Here is a 17,084-nt window from a genome sequence, read left to right as displayed (position 1 = left end):
CCCACTGGTGACACCACGAAGTTCACAGGTGCTATAAGACACACTTAAAAAAACAAAACCACCTTTTTTTTTTTTTTTCCCCCTGTTTTGGCTCCTTTGAAAGGATCCTCAAGTCAACATTCCAACTTTTCTCGTTCTTTTTGGGCTCCTCAACCCCACAGCACGTCCGTATTTAGCAAGGATGCGTATAAAAAGAATACGTACCCTACAATTTGATTAAAATACTTCCTGTAGCCATCTAGAGTTTCGTGCTGCAACAAAGACAAAGTGAGCAACAATTAAAACCTCAGCAGCCAGAAGCGATGGGATATAAATTAGTGAGACCACCCACACCCAACAGCGTCCCCAGAGAGAACCCTCCACCCCTTTCATCAGCAGAGCAACGTGAAGCACTACAGGTTGGTGACCATCATACCATGTTTGAAGGTGGCTGCAAGACCAAGCGGGCTTGTTTTCTTCTCTGCTTCCGATAGTAGCTCTCAAAGGTTTCTCGGGCACCCTAGAAATAAGAAGATCAGAAGATAAGTTGGGGAAAATACCTCTAAGATCGTCCAGTCCAACCATCAGCGCAACATCACTGTGCCTGCTCAACAACGTCCTCAAGCTCCACCAGGGGAGGTTCAGGCTTAACATTAGGAAAAAAAAAATCTATGAAAAGGGTCATTGGTCCCTGGCAGAGGCTGCCCAGGGAGGGGGTTGAGTCACCTTCCCTGGAGGGGTTTAAGGGACGGGTGGACGAGGTGCTGAGGGACATGGGTTAGTGATTGATGGGAATGGCTGGACTTGAGGATCCAGTGGGTCGTTTCCAACCTGGTGATTCTATGATGAGTGCCACATCTACAAGTTGTTTGAATGCCACCAGGGACAAAGACGCCACCACCACCTTGGGTGGCCTCTGCCCGTGCTTCACCACAATGTCACTAAAGACACTTCATAGAATCACCAGGCTGGAAGAGACCCACCGGATCATTGAGTCCAACCATTCCTATCTAACACTAAACCACGTCCCTCAGCACCTCGTCCACCCGTCTCTTAAACACCTCCAGGGAAGGGGACTCAACCCCCTCCCTGGGCAGCCTCTGCCACTGCCCAGTCACCCTTCCCAGGAAATATTTTTTCATGATGTTCAGCCTGAACCTCCCCTGGTGGAGCTTGAGGCCATTCCCTCTCGTCCTGTCCCCTGTTCCTTGGGAGAAGAGCCCAGCTCCCTCCTCTCCTCAACCTCCTTTCAGGGAGTTAGAGAGAGCAGTAAGGTCTCCAAGGAATGGCTTGGATTGGAAAGGACCTTGAAGAACATCTAGTTCCAATCCCCTGTCATGGGCAGGGACACCTCCCACTTGACCAGGCTGCTCCAAGCCATCTATATACACTGTGTTTAGGATGCAAATCCCATATTCCTCCATCACATCAGCGCAGCTCTTCCCTGCAAAATGCAACCTCAATATCAGGAGACGAAGAGTTTCCCTCAGAACATCAAGCCAAAAGCTCAGCTGTACAGGTATCAGAGTCTCTGATGGACCCTCCTATACCCATTCTGCAGAACCGCTGTGCAGATGTGGGTCATAGACTTGTGCAACCAGCTTATTTGCTGGATCATAACATGGATAAATATTAGATTTTTTTAACCCTGGGGGCAGTGAAACAGCAAATTTCTACAGGAGACCCCACCTGGATCCCGTGTCCAGTTCTGGAATCCCCAACATAAGGAGATGGAACTGTTGGGACGGGTCCAGAGGAGGCCACAAAGATGATGTGAGGGCTGGAGAACCTCTGCTCTGAGGCCAAGCTAAGAGAATTGGGGTTGCTCAGCCTGGAGAAGAGAAGACTTTGAAGAGACCTTAGTGCAGCTTCCAGCGCTGAAAGGGGCTCCAGGTAACCTGGGGAGGGACTTTTTCAGGGGCCTAGAGTAACAGGACAAGGGGAAAGGGGTTTAAAATGGAAGGGGGAAGATTTAGATTGGACATTAGAAAGAAATTCTACAGGATGAGGGTGGTGACAACCTGTCTCAGGTTGCCCACAGAAGTTGTGGCTGCCCCATCCCTGGAGGTGTTCAAGGCCAGGTTGGATGGGGCTTTGAGCAGCCTGGTCCAGTGGGAGGTGTCCCTGCCCATGACAGGGGGCTTGGAACTGGATGGACTTTAAGGTCCCTTCCAACCCAACCTATTCCATGATTCTCTAATGAACAAGTCCTGAAATTCTACCAGTAATTCACAGGCACCAAGCACTGCAAAGCCACAAACATCAGGAATTCAAGGAAAACATGTTTGTGCGGGTTATAGCAATTTATAAGACCAGCCTGTAGAGTAAAGATAAATTAAAGTGAGGGGTTTAGGTCATTATTTCCCAACCCTACTGTAATTTTGAGCTTCCAGAGGATACCTAGATGGTCCCCAAAGCCACAGATCCTGACTCCTCTCCATGGGCATCACCCCCTCATACTGAACCACTTTTCTGGTGGCTTCTCCTGTAGGTGGCTTGTTTTACCAAGCTGGGCTACATCTGAGCATCCCCACCCAGGCACCAAACCCCACGTGGATCCTCAAATGCCACCGACCTACTGAAGCGTTCAGAGGTCCCTTGGGCTATGTAAAAGCTTGCTGGTTTATCCCTGCCTGTTCCTCCCCGCCCGCGCTGTTTTTATGTCTGAAATTGGATTAGAGACACTTCAGAGAAGGGACAAGGTCTCGCTTTGAACTGTTCCGAGCCCAAAAAGTTCTCATTTGGCATTCACAAAACAAACAACATGCCAACAACAAATATCACCTGAAAAAGGCACCACCAGACAGCAACCTTCTCCACTACAAGATATAAATTAGTTAAAAACTTGATGTTAAATTAATGTTCCTCCGGCTCCCGTGGCCTTACACAACCAGGCTGCCTCGGGATGACCTCAGCTACGGGGTCTTATGAAATGGCTGCGAGGAACCCTTGAGGCGCTGTAGCCTGACTTGCTCCTTGTCTTCTACAAATCCAGAGCTCGAGGCTGAAGCAAAAAGCAGCCTGGTCCATATGGAGCAAAAGGAGGCTCATCTCCCGATTTCTCATCCATCAGATTTAGAGAATAATGGAATAGGTTGGGTCAGAAGGGACCTTAAAGGTCATCCAGTTCCACCTCCTTCCACAGGCAGGGACACCTCTTGCTGGATCAGGCTGCTCAAAGCCCCATCCAACCTGCCCTTCAACATCTCCAGGGATGAAGTAACCCTGACTTCCATGGGCAACCTGGGCCACGGTCTCCCCACTCTCAAAGGAAAACATTTCTTCCTAAGACCTCATCTCAACCTCCTCTCTTCCAGCCTAGAACCATCCCTCCTCATCCCATCCCTGATCAAGAGCCCCTCCCCAACTTTCCTATATACCTCAGCCTTTCTCCTGGAATCAAGTTCAGGAAGATTTTCAGAAACAAAAGCTGTCTGGGATCCAGCATTTCCACCTGGTACATCTTTTCAGGGCTCTCAAAAGCAGGTTTTCCCCTGGACGGGGGAATTTCATGAGCCAGAAACCAGTTTAGACTCAAAAAAGTGAAGACTCTTCTCAATCTTATCAAGTTAAGTGCTCCCCCCTTCCAAGCAAGAAAATCTGACCTCCATTTGAGCTCCTTTCCAAGACCTGGGAGCTGTAGCTTCTCAAGATGTTGCTGCTACCCATCACCTCTCAGCTTTGGTGGTACAGCAAGAGAACCAAGCCAGAAAAAGCTACCCCACCCCTTCTCCTCCTGGACTCACACTTAAGATGTTTATTGAACCCAGCTGTGGCTCATTTCTCAAAACCTACACAAGTGGCACAAATCATCTAATCATCTCCACCCTGACCATGAGAGCAAGTCATCTCTAGCAGCATCACTGAGATCTTCCAGTGAAGTGAGTCACTAACCCCCAGCAGCCTCTGCTCCCGATGGGTTTGGGGTGCAAAGTCAAAGGTGAATGTGTTTTCCTCCCATTTCTTTAACAAATGGATCTATGGCACCGTTGGAGGCAAGAGCACAAAGAGGTCTCACCACCAACAACCGCTCACGCCAACCACCACGTTTATCATAGAATCATAGAATCACCAGGTTGGAAGAGACCCACCGGATCATCGAGTCCAACCATTCCTATCAAACACTAAACCATGTCCCTCAGCACCTCGTCCACTCGTCCCTTAAACCCCTCCAGGGAAGGGGACTCAACCAATCAGCCTTGTAAATACCAAATCTTGAAGATTTCTACTAAGACTACGCCACGACAATTCGATTCAGCTGAAATCACTTTCCCTTGTCCCTCCAACCAAGCCCCTGCCTGCTCACCCCACCCACATCATGTGTTTCTTCTGGAATCAAAGGCCAAGAAGTCAACCCACAGGTGGCTCCACTTCCAGCACAGCTCTGCCCGTCACCCTGCAACACTCCAGATGTCGATAACGAGCTGCTGACCTCATTAGAAAGGTTCTCCCTGTGGTGTGTCCTCTTTCCCACCATGTCCTCACCAGTGTCAGTTCCTTCAGGAACACACACAGGATGGTGGAGGTCACCAGGGGCTGGGAGAGGCAGAAACCACCAGATCATAGGATCACTGACTTGCTCCAACATATCCATGTCCATCATGCTGAAGACTCTCAAGCTGGACACAGGACTCCAGATGAAGACTCACCAGAGCAGAGTAGAGAGGCAGAATCCCCTCCCTCACCTTACCGGCCACGTTTGTTTTGATGGTAAAGCCTGAGAACAAGAATCCCCTAGGAAAAACTACTTGAAGGAGCAACTTCCAGACCCAATATCTCATGGGCTTCCAACTCCACCACAGACCTTCTGCAGAAGCAACGTGATGCTAATATGTTTAGTTACAGAGGAAGCGTTCTTGTTCTTTCTGGGTTTCTTGTGAGTTCAACCCATAAGTTGGGGAACTGAAGTACTCATAGTGTGGAGAGAAGGATGTCCCTTTCCTACTAAGCACAGGAAGAACCTGGATCTTGCCTGGGGAGGGGTTTGAGTCACCTTCCCTGGAGGGGATTAAGGGATGGGTGGACAAGGTGCTGAGGGCCACGGTTTAGTGTTTGATAGGGATGGTTGGACTCAATGATCTGGTGGGTCTCTTCCAACCTAGTGATTCTATGATGTTTTACAATGAGTCCAGAGAAGGCCACAGAGATATCCGAGGGCAGGAGAACCTCCCATGTGGGGACAGGCTGAGACAGTTGGGGTTGTTCAACCTGGAGAAGGCTCTAAGAAGACCTCAGAGCTGCTTACTACTGAAAGGGGATCCAGAATATCTGGGGAGGGGCTCTTCATCAGGGAAGGCAGGGAAAGGCTGAGGGAGAACAGTTCTGAGCTGCAAGAGGGGAGATTGACATGAGATCTTAGGAAGAAGTTCTTCACGCTGGCCCTGGTCCAGCTTGTCCAGAGAAGTGGTGGCTGCCCCATCCCTGGAGGTGTTCAAGGCCAGGTTGGATGGGGCTTGGAGTGACCTGACCCACCAGGTGTCCCTGCTCATAGCAGGGGGGTAGAACTAAAAAGGCTTTGAGGTTCCTTCCAACACAAACCATTCCATGATCCTACTCTGTCTTAATGAGAACAGGCTTCACCCAATTCCCAGTCTCAGGAAGAACCCAAAGCTAAGCTTCCAGACCAGACATTAGTTGTAATCGCTGGTCCAGGAAAAACCCTCAATAATGTCTCATATTTTTAAAATTACCGGGTAGAAATTTCCTTCTCAAATTAGCTTCGGAGTTCACAGAGTTGGCAATGGGAGAGAGATAATTAACATCGTAGATGAACACCACATAAGGGAGAAGAGAACAGAATAGCAAGAATGAAAACCCAACAGCTGAAAAAACCCAGAAATGTTTCATAATTGAGGAGCAGCAGAGAGGAGAAAGCAAATCTATCCACGAATTACACGTGGAAAACCGTGCTCTAGGTTCTATTCCACTGGTGTCCTCAACGAGTACTTAAAATGCTCAGAAAAAATGGGATTTTCTGGATCATAGAATAGTTTGGGTTGGAAGGGATCTTAAAGATCATCCAGTTCCAACCCTCCTGCCATGGGCAGGGACACCTCCCACTGGATCAGGGCCTCCAAGCCCCATCCAACCTGGCCTTGAACCCCTCCAGGGATGGGGCAGCCCCCACTGCTCTGGGCAACCTGGGCCAGGGCCTCCCCACCCTAATTATGAAGAATTTCTTCCTAAGATCTAAACTAAATCTTCCCCCTTCCAATTCTGTTCCCCCATGACCCTCACTACAAGTCCTTGTCAGAAGCCCCTCCCCAACTTTCCTGGAGATCCTTTCAGTACTGGAAGCTGCTCTAAAGTCTCTCCTAAGCCTTCTCTTCTCAAGGCTGGACAACCCCACCTCTCAGCCTGTCTTCATAGCAGAAGTCCTCCAGCTCTCTCAGAGACAAGTAGAAATGAAACAGAGACATTTTGACTGGTTGTAAACACAGAATCACCAGGTTGGAAGAGACCCACTGGATCATGAAGTCCAACCATTCCCATCAATCACTAACCCATGTCCCTCAGCACCTCGTCCACCCATCCCTTAAACACCTCCAGGGAAGGGGACTCAACCCCCTCCCAGGGCAGCTTCTGCCAATGACCCTTTCCGTGAAAACTTTTTTTTCCTAATGTCCAGCCTGACCCTCCCCTGGTGGAGCTTGAGGCCATTCCCTCAAACCTTTTTCACAACTAGAACATTCAGGCAGCAGAAAGAGTTCCTCAAAAGTGCTTCACCGTCTCCATCCTTGGAAGCTTTCAAGATCACACTGGACAAAGCCCTGAAAAACCTGGTCTGATCTCATAGCTGACTTGGTCTGAGCAGGAGGTCACACTAGAGACCTCGTGAGGTCCCTTCCCACCCAGACCACCATGTCCTGTGAGAAACACACTTTACAATGAGACTAAAGAGAGAGATTTGGAAGCTTCCAGGTATTTCACACGTGACTTATTTCCCAGCCTGGGCTCCAAATATCCTGATGCCCAGATAATTCCCACGTGTCATGTTCTGTGGGGAGGAGAGGCCAGAAGTGGGGCCAGAAGTCCCATTTCAGGAGGGTTTCCATTTGCAGATTAGCCAATCTTGGTCTCATTTCAACAAGAAACAGGAGATTCCTTTTCCACCACGTCGCTGAGCAAGAGTCCTGTGTTCTGTCACCCCTCACCTGGCTGAAACGGGCCCTGCAAACAGTGTCCCATTTCAAGTTGCCTCCAAGTGCCAAACAACGCTTGGCATCGTGTCAACACCAAAGAGACCCTCGTCCCAACCTGGATCCCACTTCTACTCCTGCCTCGTAACCCCAGAGCTGCACCAGACCCATGAGGACAACCCCTGACCCAACGGCTCAGCAGCTCAGGGAATCAGTCTTGGATCAGGGAATGGTTTGGGTTGGAAGGGACATCAAAGCCCATCCAGTTCCACCCACTGCTACAGACAGGGACACCTCCCACTAGATCAGGGGCTCAAAGCCTCATCCAACCTGGCCTTGAACACCTCCAAGGATGGAGCAGCCACCACTGCTCTGGGCAACCTCTGCCAGTGCCTCCCCACCCTCCCAGGAGAACATTTCTCCCTAAGATCTCATCTCAATCTCCCCTCTTGCAGCTCAAAACCATTCCCCCTTGTCCTGTCCCTGGCCTCCCTGATCCAGAGCCCCTCTCCAGCTTTCCTGGAGCCCCTTTCACTACTGGAAGGTGCTCTCTGGAGCCTTCTCTTCTCCAGGCTGAACAACATCAACTGTCTCAGGATGGGACTTTCCTTACCAAAAGCAGCATGGAGATTTTAAAATCCTGCAAATAACCAGTTTTTATGCCCAAAATCACCTAGGAGGAACCTCTTCCTTTAAGGAGAGACGATTGTCCCAAGAACAAAGAACCCAAGAGGAGCTCACAGGCTTGTTAGAATAAGTTCCAAGACAATGAGTTTAACATTCCCTGAAGATTATCTTCATCATGAGGGTTGGGAGGCCCTGGCCCAGGTTGCCCAGGGAAGCTGTGGCTGCCCCATCCCTGGAGGTGTTCAAGGCCAGGTTGGATGGGGCTTGGAGCAGCCTGATCCAGTGGGAGGTGTCCCTCTCCATGGCAGGGGTGGAACTAGATGGGCTTTGAGGTCCCTTCCAATCCAAACCATTCCATGATTCTACTATTCTACCTCTCAAGATAAGGACACCAGTAGCCACCAATGAAACACAAAGAAGTCCCACTGAGCTTTCCAAGCGGAAATCTTCTCAAATAACATCACGGAGGCTCACGGGGAACACATGCAGGTGCTCAGCACAGAAACCCTTTGCTGCACCCGGATCAAAAAGGAGGCTCTCGCTCAGCCCCGTGGAATCGCTTGTTGACTGTAAACACGGCCTCGATACCAAAAACAAAAAGATAAAGCGAACCAGAAAATTGCGTGGGGGGGGGAAGAGAGAGCGGCGCTGAGGCAAGCGTCGCGTTTGAGGTGAGCCTCTCCCTCCGAGGTTTGCAGAGCAGAGCATGCTCACAAGCAGCCACGCTCATCTCCACGTGTCCCGTACGGCTGAACGACCCCACCTTGTGCTGACCAGGGATGTCTCCACCGTCCCATTTCTGCTCTGCTTTGCTGGACAGTGTCGCACAACGTTGTGGACATGTGCATGGAACCATCTCAGTCCTACCAGCTTAGCCCAGACGACGTAGGGTTTGATCTCTGCTCCATCGACTCCTGACTCCAACCCATGCCCGAAATCATAGAACCCACTGGATCAGGTTGCTCCAAGCCCCATCCACCTGGCCTTGAACACCTCCAGGGATGGGGCAACAACAGCTTCTCCAGGCAACCTGGGCCAGGGCTTTACCACCCTCACAGGAAATTATTTTTTCCTAAGATCTCATCTCAATCTCCATTCCTTCAGCTTGAAATCATTATTCCTTGTCAGGTCACAACAGACATTGCTAAAAAGTGTCTCCCCAGCATTCCTGTAGGTCCTTTAGGTACTAGAAGCTTCTCTAAGGTCTCCCTGGAGCCTTCTCTTGTCCAGGCTGAGCAACCTGAACTCTCTCAGCCTGGCCTCACACGGGAGGTGATCCAGCCCTTGGATCATCTTCGTGGCCCCTTCTAGATTCACTCTAACAGATCCATGTCCTCCCTGTGCTGAGGACTCCAGAACGGAATGTAAAGCTCCAGGTGAGGTCTCAGAGTGGAGCAGAGGGACAGAATCCCCTCTCACATGGCGTTCATAGAATCACCAGGTTGGAAAAGACCCACTGGATCATCGAGTCCAACCATTCCTATCAATCTCTAACCCATGTCCCTCAGCACCTCGTCCACCCGGCCCTTAAACCCCTCCAGGGAAGGTGACTCAACCACCTCAGCACTGATGCAAAGTGACACAAGAGCCATTCACTTGTCCTAGGAAAAATCTGTGGTCCTGCAGCAGGTCCTCACACAGCTTCTTGTATTCAGCATTGGTGAGGCCACAACTCGAATCCTGGGTTCAGTCTTGGGCCTCTCACTCCAAGAAGGACATTGAGGGGCTGGAGCGAGTCCAGAGAAGGGAATGGAGCTGGAGAAGGGTCTGGAGAACAAGAGTTGTGAGAGGCGGCTGAGGGACCTGGGGTTGTTTAGCCTGGAGAAAAGGAGGCTGAGGGGAGACCTCATCACTGTCTACAACTGCCTGAAATGAAGATGGAGTGAGGCAGATGTTGGATGTTCTCCAAGTGACAGCACGAAAGGAAATAACCTCAAGTTGCACCAGGGCAGGTTCGGATTGGACATCAGGACAAATGTCTCCATGGGAAGGGTTCTCCGGCCCTGGCAGAGGCTGCCCAGGGAGGTGGTGGAGTCCCCATCCCTGAAGGGATTTAAAAGACCAGTAGATGAGGTGCTCAGGGATGTGGTTTAGTCATGGACAGGTACTCTTGGACTCGATGATTTCTAAGAGCTTTTCCAACCAAGGGATTCTACGATCCTCACTGCTTCCCGCTGGCTTGGCCACAAAATAGTTAACTCTGGAGGAAAATAGGTAAGATTTCCCCTCTTTCCCCCCTTCCTCGAAGGTGGGCGCCCAACACCTCCTCTCTCCAAGGAGCCAGGCTCCTTCCTCCCAGCAAATAAGGCCATTACCCCCGAGCCCCAGCGCCGAGCATTGTTCCCCAGCCCCGTCTAGAGGAAGCAATATCTATTTTCCATTTAGATGAGGGTAAAGCCTTTAATTTCACCCTCCTGGCTGCAGCTGGAGTTCCCTTTTAACTGCTCGGCCACAGGAGTGAAGACAGTTTTATATGGAAGAAAACGCTGAAAAGGCCACTTTAATATGGTCGCATGTGAAAAGGGGAGAGCGTTTCCTAGCGCATGGTAATGAGGGTCAGCGGGATATTACACTTCACCATATGGCTAATTTGCACAGCAGGTCAAACGCTCTAGTTGGTTTTTTTTTAAAGCCAAACCGTCTCGATTAAGCTGCACTAAACCAAAACACACCAGGGGGAAAGGGAAAAAAAACCTCAAGAAGCGTGAGGAGGAAATGCCCTCTAATGTTTGAGGCGGGCAGCACATCCAGCACGAGAGGCTGTGTTAAAAATAATCCGATGTGAAGGTGAACGGGATAAGGAGGAGAGAAATCATCGTGGTTTGGGTGTTTTCTTGCTTCAGCAGCACCCCAGGATGGGTACATGTAGTAAGAAGCATCCCTGTGATGGGTACCAGCTCTATGGAGCATCCCCCACAATGGGTACCAGCTCTAAGAAGCATCCTTCATGATGGGTACGTGCACTAAGGAGCATCCCTCATGATGGATACAAGCTCTGAGGAGCATCCCTCATAGAATCACAGAATCATAGAATCACCAGGTTGGAAGAGACCCACCGCATCATCGAGTCCAACCATTCCCATCAATCACTAACCCATGTCCCTCAGTGCCTCATCCACCCGTCCCTTAAACCCCTCCAGGGAAGGTGACTCAACCCCCTCCCTGGGCAGCCTCTGCCAGTGCCCAGTGACCCTCCCCATGAAAAATCTTTTATGAATGTCCAGCCTGACCCTCCCCTGGTGGAGCTTGAGGCCATTCCCTCTCGTCCTGTCCCCTGTCCCTTGGGAGAAGAGCCCAGCTCCCTCCTCTCCACAACCTCCTCTCAGGGAGTTGCAGAGAGCAATGAGGTCTCCCCTCAGCCTCCTCTTCTCCAGGATAAACACCCCCAGCTCTCTCAGACGCTCCTCTTCTTCTCCAGCCCCCTCCCCAGCTTCGTTCCCTTCTCTGGACTCGCTCCAGAGCCTCAACATCCTTCTTGTGGGGAGGGACCCAGAACTGACCCCAGGATTCGAGGAGCGGTCTCCCCAGGGCCGAGTCCAGAGGGAGAAGAACCTCCCTGGACCTGCTGGTCACGCCGTTTCTGATCCAAGCCAAGATGCCATTGGCCTTCTTGGCCCCCTGGGCCACCGCTGGCTCATGTTCAGTCGCTGTCAACAACACCCCCAGGTCCTTCTCCTCCAGGCAGCTTTCCAGCCACACTTCTCCTAGTCCTTCATGATGGATACAAGCTCTAAGGAGCATCCCACATGATGGGTACCAGCTCTACCTGGTAAGCTTATCTACTGGGATGTCTCTGCCCATGTCGGGGGGGGTGGAACTAGATGATCTTTAAGGTCCCTTCCAACCCAAACTATTCTATGATTCTAAGGAGCATCCTCCACGATGCTCTACACTGGGTAGTGACCAGGGAAGTGATTGTACTCCTGGACTTGGCATTTGTGAGGCCACACCTCGAATCCTGCGTTCAGTTTTGGGCCCCTCACTCCAAGAAGGACACTGAGGGGCTGGAACGTGTCCAGAGAAGGGAACAGAGCTGGAGAAGGGGCTGGAAAACAAAGCTGGTGAGAGGCGGCAGAGGGAGCTGGGGTTGTTTAGCCTGGAGAAGATGAGGCTGAGGGGAGACGTTGCACCACGGGAGGTTCAGATTGGACATCAGGAAACATTTCTTTACGGGAAAGGTTCTCAGGCACCATCAGAGGTTGCTCAAGGAGGTGGTGGAGTTCCCACCCCTGGAGGGATTTAAAAGACCAGTAGATGAGGTGCTCAGGGATGTGGTTTAGTAGTGGACAGGTAAGGTTGGACTCTACCTCAAAGCTCTTTTCCAACCAAGCCATTCTATGATCCCCCCATTCCCTGATGACGCACTAACGAGCCTCCCCCACAACGAGGAGCATCCCCCCACCATTCGTACCTGCACTAAGGACCATCCCCCATGACAGGTACCCCCACTAACGAGCATCCCCACTTAGCGAGGGGCTCCAGCGAGGAGCTCCATGGCCCTCGGAAACCCTGTTTGTCTTGGCTCGTTTGTGGTGGCCCAAGCGTGACCTGCAGAGGCGCTTCCCGAATCTGGTGGGTGAAGATTAGGGAGCCACAAGGCAGGGGCGTTTGCAGAGGGTAAACACGCTGATTAACGAGCCTGGATTTGTAATCACCTCCCACCCTCCCCGCCACAGCAGAGTGTTAATTTATTAAATACCTTAACAAAGGACCTTTATTAGTGGCCTGAGCTTGGCTGGCTCCTTGCAGAGCATTACTTACATCTAATAAAGCTTTAATTGACTACTGCTCTGTGCAACTTCTGACCTGGGATGATAAACAAAGCAGTGGGGCCACCCTAGCACGAAGAGGAGGTTCCATCCCCCAAAGAACCTGGAAGCTCCCAGGGCTGAAACCTGCTCGGTTGAATCTTTCTCAGTGAGCGAGGGATGGGATGATGGGGAATGGTTTTAGAATCATAGAATCATAGAATGGTTTGGGTTGGAAGGGACCTCAAAGATCACCCAGTTCCACCACCTGCCATGGGCAGGGACACCTCCCACTAGATCAGGCTGCTCAAGGCCCATCCAACCTGACCTTGAACACCTCCAGGAATGGGGCAGCCATGACTTCCCTGGGCAACCTGTTCCAGTGTCTCACCACCCTCATCGTGAAGAAATTCCTCCTTCTGTCTAGTCTAAATCTGCCCCTCTCCAGTTTATCCCCATTGCCCCTCGTCCTGTCACCACAAGCCTTTGTGAACAGTCCCCTCCCCAGGTTTCTTGTAGCTCCTTTCAGGTTCTAGAAGGTCACTATAAAATCTCCTCAGAGCCTTCTCTTCTCCAGTTTTGAGCTGCAATAGGGGAGACTGAGATGAGATCTTAGGAAGAAAACATTTATTGTGAGGTTTGGGAGGCCCTGGCACATGTTTCCCAGAGAAGCTGTGGCTGCCCCACCCCTGGAGGTGTCCAAGGCCGGGTTGGATGAGGCTTGGAGCAACCTGATCCAGTGGGAGGTGACCCTGCCCATGGCAGGGTTGGAACTGGATGAGGTTTAAGTTCCCTTCGGACCCAAACCATTCTTTCATTCTCTAAATCTGATGGATGAGAAGTCTGGAGATCATAGAATCATAGAATCACCAGGTTGGAAAAGACTCACGGGATCATCAAGTCCAACCATAAAGGAGATGAGCCTCCTTTCACTCCATATGGACCAGAAAGCAACTTCTTCTGACATCAGCCACTTCTACAGATGCTCCAGATTTTTCAATAGGAGGAAATCACAATTTGAGGAGAAATGTATCGTTCTTTTGGTTCGTGTCACATAGAGACCTCAGAATTGAGGAACAGATAGAACTGACCCAGATCCTGATGCTCCCCAGATCCCCAGTCCATGTTCCTGCTTAGTTGCTACTACAGAGAAAATAAAAATCCTTCCTTTTTCCCTCTCTTCTCCAAGGGATCAACATGAAAACAACTGCAAGAAGGTGGGAACTAGAAGCAGAAAGGTAAATAACTCTGCTGGATCGGGGGTTCCCACCTTCTTGCAGTAGGAAGCCATCAATGAAGAGCTAGAAAACAGCCACTGGCAACGTGATGGAAAATCAAAGACATAAAGGATAAAAAGTAAGCCTAGAGCAACTAAAATTGCCAGCAAAGAACAGGCTCTTCATCTTGGTGAAAGGCTTGGGCAGTTCACAGAGCTCCTTCTCCTCTCTCAAAATCACCGATGAGACATTTCAGTCACCAGTTCTGCTCTCAAGACCCTCCTTGGGAGCTCAAATGTTTCACTTTGAAGGTGGAATCAAGAAAGCAGCGTAGCAATCCAAGCTTTCACTGGAAATAAGTAAATGGGTATTTGTAACCCTTGTAAGTGCAGGGGAAAAACACGAAAATGGGAATAAAGTGCCCTTCAGATGCTTGGTCTATGAAAGAAATACTTCTTCAAGCACCACAAGTTCTTCTACTTCGTTTGAGCTCTTCTACACTGGTACAGAATCATAGAAACATAGAATGACAGAATGATAGAATCATAGAATGATAGAATCATAGAATGATAGAATCATAGAATGGTTTTGTTGGAAAAGACCTTTAAGAACATCAAGTCCAACCACTGATCCAGTCCTGCTAAGGCTGCCACCAAACCGTGACCCCAAGAACAACATCTACTTGTCTTTTAAGCCCCTCCAGGGATGGGGACTCCACCACCTCCCTGGGCAGTCTCTTCCAATGTTTGACAATCCTTTCAGTAAATAAATTCCTCCTAATAGCCAACCTAAATCCTCCCGGGTCCTGTCACTGGCTACCAGGGAGAAGAGACCAACCCCACCTCACTACAACCTCCTTTCAGGCAGTTGTAGACAGTGATGAGGTCTCCTGGCTAAACAACCCCAGGTCCCCCAGCCACCTCTCACAACCCTTGTTCTCCAGCCCCTTCTCCAGCTCCGTTCCCTTCTCTGGATGCGCCCCAGCCCCTCAATGTCCTTCTTGGAGTGAGGGGCCCAAAACTGAACACAGGACTCAAGATGTGGCCTCACCAGAGCTGAGTCCAGGGGCACAATCCCTTCCCTGTTCCTGCTGGTCACGCCGTTTCTGATCCAAGCCAAGATGCCATTGGCCTTCTTGGCCACCTGGGCCACTGCTGGCTCATGTTCAGTCGCCGTCAACCAACACCCCCAGGTCCTTCTCCTCCAGGCAGCTTTCCAGCCAGACTTCTCCTAGTCTGGAGCTGCCCAGGGTTGTTGTGACCCAAGCGCAGGACTCAGCCCTTGGCCTTGTTGAACCTCATACCAAACTTCCATAATTTGCCAAACAGTTTCCCGTGCCCATGCAAACTTCTAGCATCCATAAGAATTTGTGTCAAAATTTCAGAGAAAATAGAGGTCAGAGCTCAGAATAGACCATAAGCCCTTAAAAGCAAAGGAAAACAGTGCTTATAAATTCATATTCTTTCTTAGAAAAATGCAGCTTGCATGACAAAGCTGGAATCATAGAATCATGAAGGTTGGAAAAGACGTCTAACCTCATCCAGTCCAACCATCAGCCCAACCCCACCATACCTACTAAGCCACGTCCCCAAGTGTCACGTCTAAACATTTTTTGAATTCTTCCAGGGATAGAGACTCCACCACTGCCCTGGGCAGCCTCTTCTACTGCTTCCCACTCTTTCTGTAAAGAAACCGTCTTTAGAGAGAAGCAATTCGTTGTGCTGCATGCCTCAGGGGAGCTAAAAGCCACCAAAAAACCTACAACCAAGCCACAAATCTAGAGGTCATCAAGAGGATTAGTGCAGCCAAAGCCTCCCCCACACTGCGGCTAACCACAGAGAACTGGGTCTCAGGGGCTCTTATCTTCAAAGTGCTCAACGGGCTCGATGAAGCACACAGAAAACATCTCCTATGACTCTGGAACAAAGAAGGTATCGACAATTCAGCTCTATCTCCACCACAGATCTCTCTCTCCCACCAATAAAGTCCATTTCTGCAGCCAGCAGAGCCTTTGCAGGGGTCTGTCAGGATGAGAAGTGCAGTCCTGGAAGCAATTAGACCCACCCATCCCTTCCAAAGCAAAGGCAGAGGAGAAGGACTGGGTGAGGAACTGATTCTCCATGATCCAAACCTGCAGTAAGTTCATGGAAGACACAGAGAGCAAATATTTAGATGAGATCTTAGGAAGAAATGTTTCCCAGTGAGGGTGGGGAGGCCCTGGCCCAGGTTGCCCAGGAAAGTGGTGGCTGCCCCATCCCTGGAGGTGCTCAAGGCCAGGTTGGATGGGGTTTGGAGCAACCTGATCCAGCGGGAGGTGTCCCTGCCCATGGCATGGGGGCTTGGAACTGGATGGGCTTCAAGGTCCCTTCCAACCCAACCCATTCCATGGATTTAAAGCTGCTGGGTTCATTTAGCAAGAGCAAGAGAGTTCAAGGTCTCTGCTACTCAAGTATCATTAGATTTGTTATTCTGCTCAGCCAGGAGCAGGTCCCACAGCTTTTCCTTAAACTTGACCAAGCCGAAGCCCACTGCTCTGGTCCAACACAGGATCATGGAATCATGGAACGGTTTGGGTTGGAAGGGACCTTCAAGATCATCTAGTTCAAACCCCTCTCCCATGCGCAGGGACATCCCACTGGATCAGGCTGCCCAAGGCCCCGTCCAACCTGGCCTTGAACACCTCCAGGGATGGAGCAGCCACAACCTCCCTGGGCAACCTCTTCCAGGGCGTCCCCACCTTCATGGTGAAGAAATTCTCCCTTATATCAAGCCTAAATCTGCCCCTCTCCAGTTTATCCCCGTTGCCCCTCATCCTATCACCACAAGCCTTTATAAACAGTCCCTCTCCAGCTTTCTTGTAGAACATGTGGTTCAACATCACCTCATCCTAGTTAAAGAGAGTTGCTTTGCTTCTATAAACACTGAACACATGGCCAACCTCTTAAAATGGTATTTTTCTATTTATCAAATCAATTCTCGATATTAAAAAGAGAGATGTTTGTCCAGAAGGAACATAAAGACTCAAAGACCTCAAAATATTTCCCTCGGGGGGCCTTTTTGGACCTTAAAAATTGTACGTTTTAAGAGCTCGAAAGAAGAACTACTCCAAATCTGGAGTTGTTGTGCCTGACAAATGAAGTGAAGCGCCGAGCCCACAGAGCTGTAAAAGGCGAGAAGGACATTAAACTTCTCTGAGATGACAGCTCGAGCTTTCACAGCTCCGCGGAGTTCATGCCGCTCCAGAGGAGCAGAAAGGAAAATGCACAAATTAAGATTTGTTGGAAAGTCTAATCTTCTTAAGTGATTAATAGTCCAAAGTTTATCTCTGAGTGGTAGCAGCGCAACAGAAGATCCAACGCGTGTTCATGCCCCGA

At 50.2% G+C, this 17,084-nt stretch overlaps 1 protein-coding gene across 7 annotated transcripts in view; it reads right to left on the bottom strand.

Moving 5' to 3' along the window:
* Nucleotides 1-17,084, bottom strand: part of EXOC6B (exocyst complex component 6B) — a 304,572-nt gene that overhangs the window by 133,577 nt on the left and 153,911 nt on the right. For all 7 annotated transcript variants that reach the window (XR_011337398.1, XM_069856623.1, XM_069856625.1 and 4 more), the window contains 2 exons: nucleotides 416-499; nucleotides 205-251 (listed from right to left, as the gene is read on the bottom strand). Coding sequence is in view for 6 of the 7 variants with exons in the window: in XM_069856623.1 (XP_069712724.1) it covers nucleotides 205-251; nucleotides 416-499 (131 nt within the window). In the remaining variant the exon portion in view is untranslated. The remainder of the gene's footprint in view (nucleotides 1-204; nucleotides 252-415; nucleotides 500-17,084) is intronic.

This window comes from Phaenicophaeus curvirostris, chromosome 4 (genome assembly GCF_032191515.1).
Source record: "Phaenicophaeus curvirostris isolate KB17595 chromosome 4, BPBGC_Pcur_1.0, whole genome shotgun sequence".
In the NCBI taxonomy this organism is placed as follows: Eukaryota; Metazoa; Chordata; class Aves; order Cuculiformes; family Cuculidae; genus Phaenicophaeus; species Phaenicophaeus curvirostris.
Note: the sequence above shows the minus strand (reverse complement) of the source record. Positions and strands in the feature narration are given on the sequence as shown.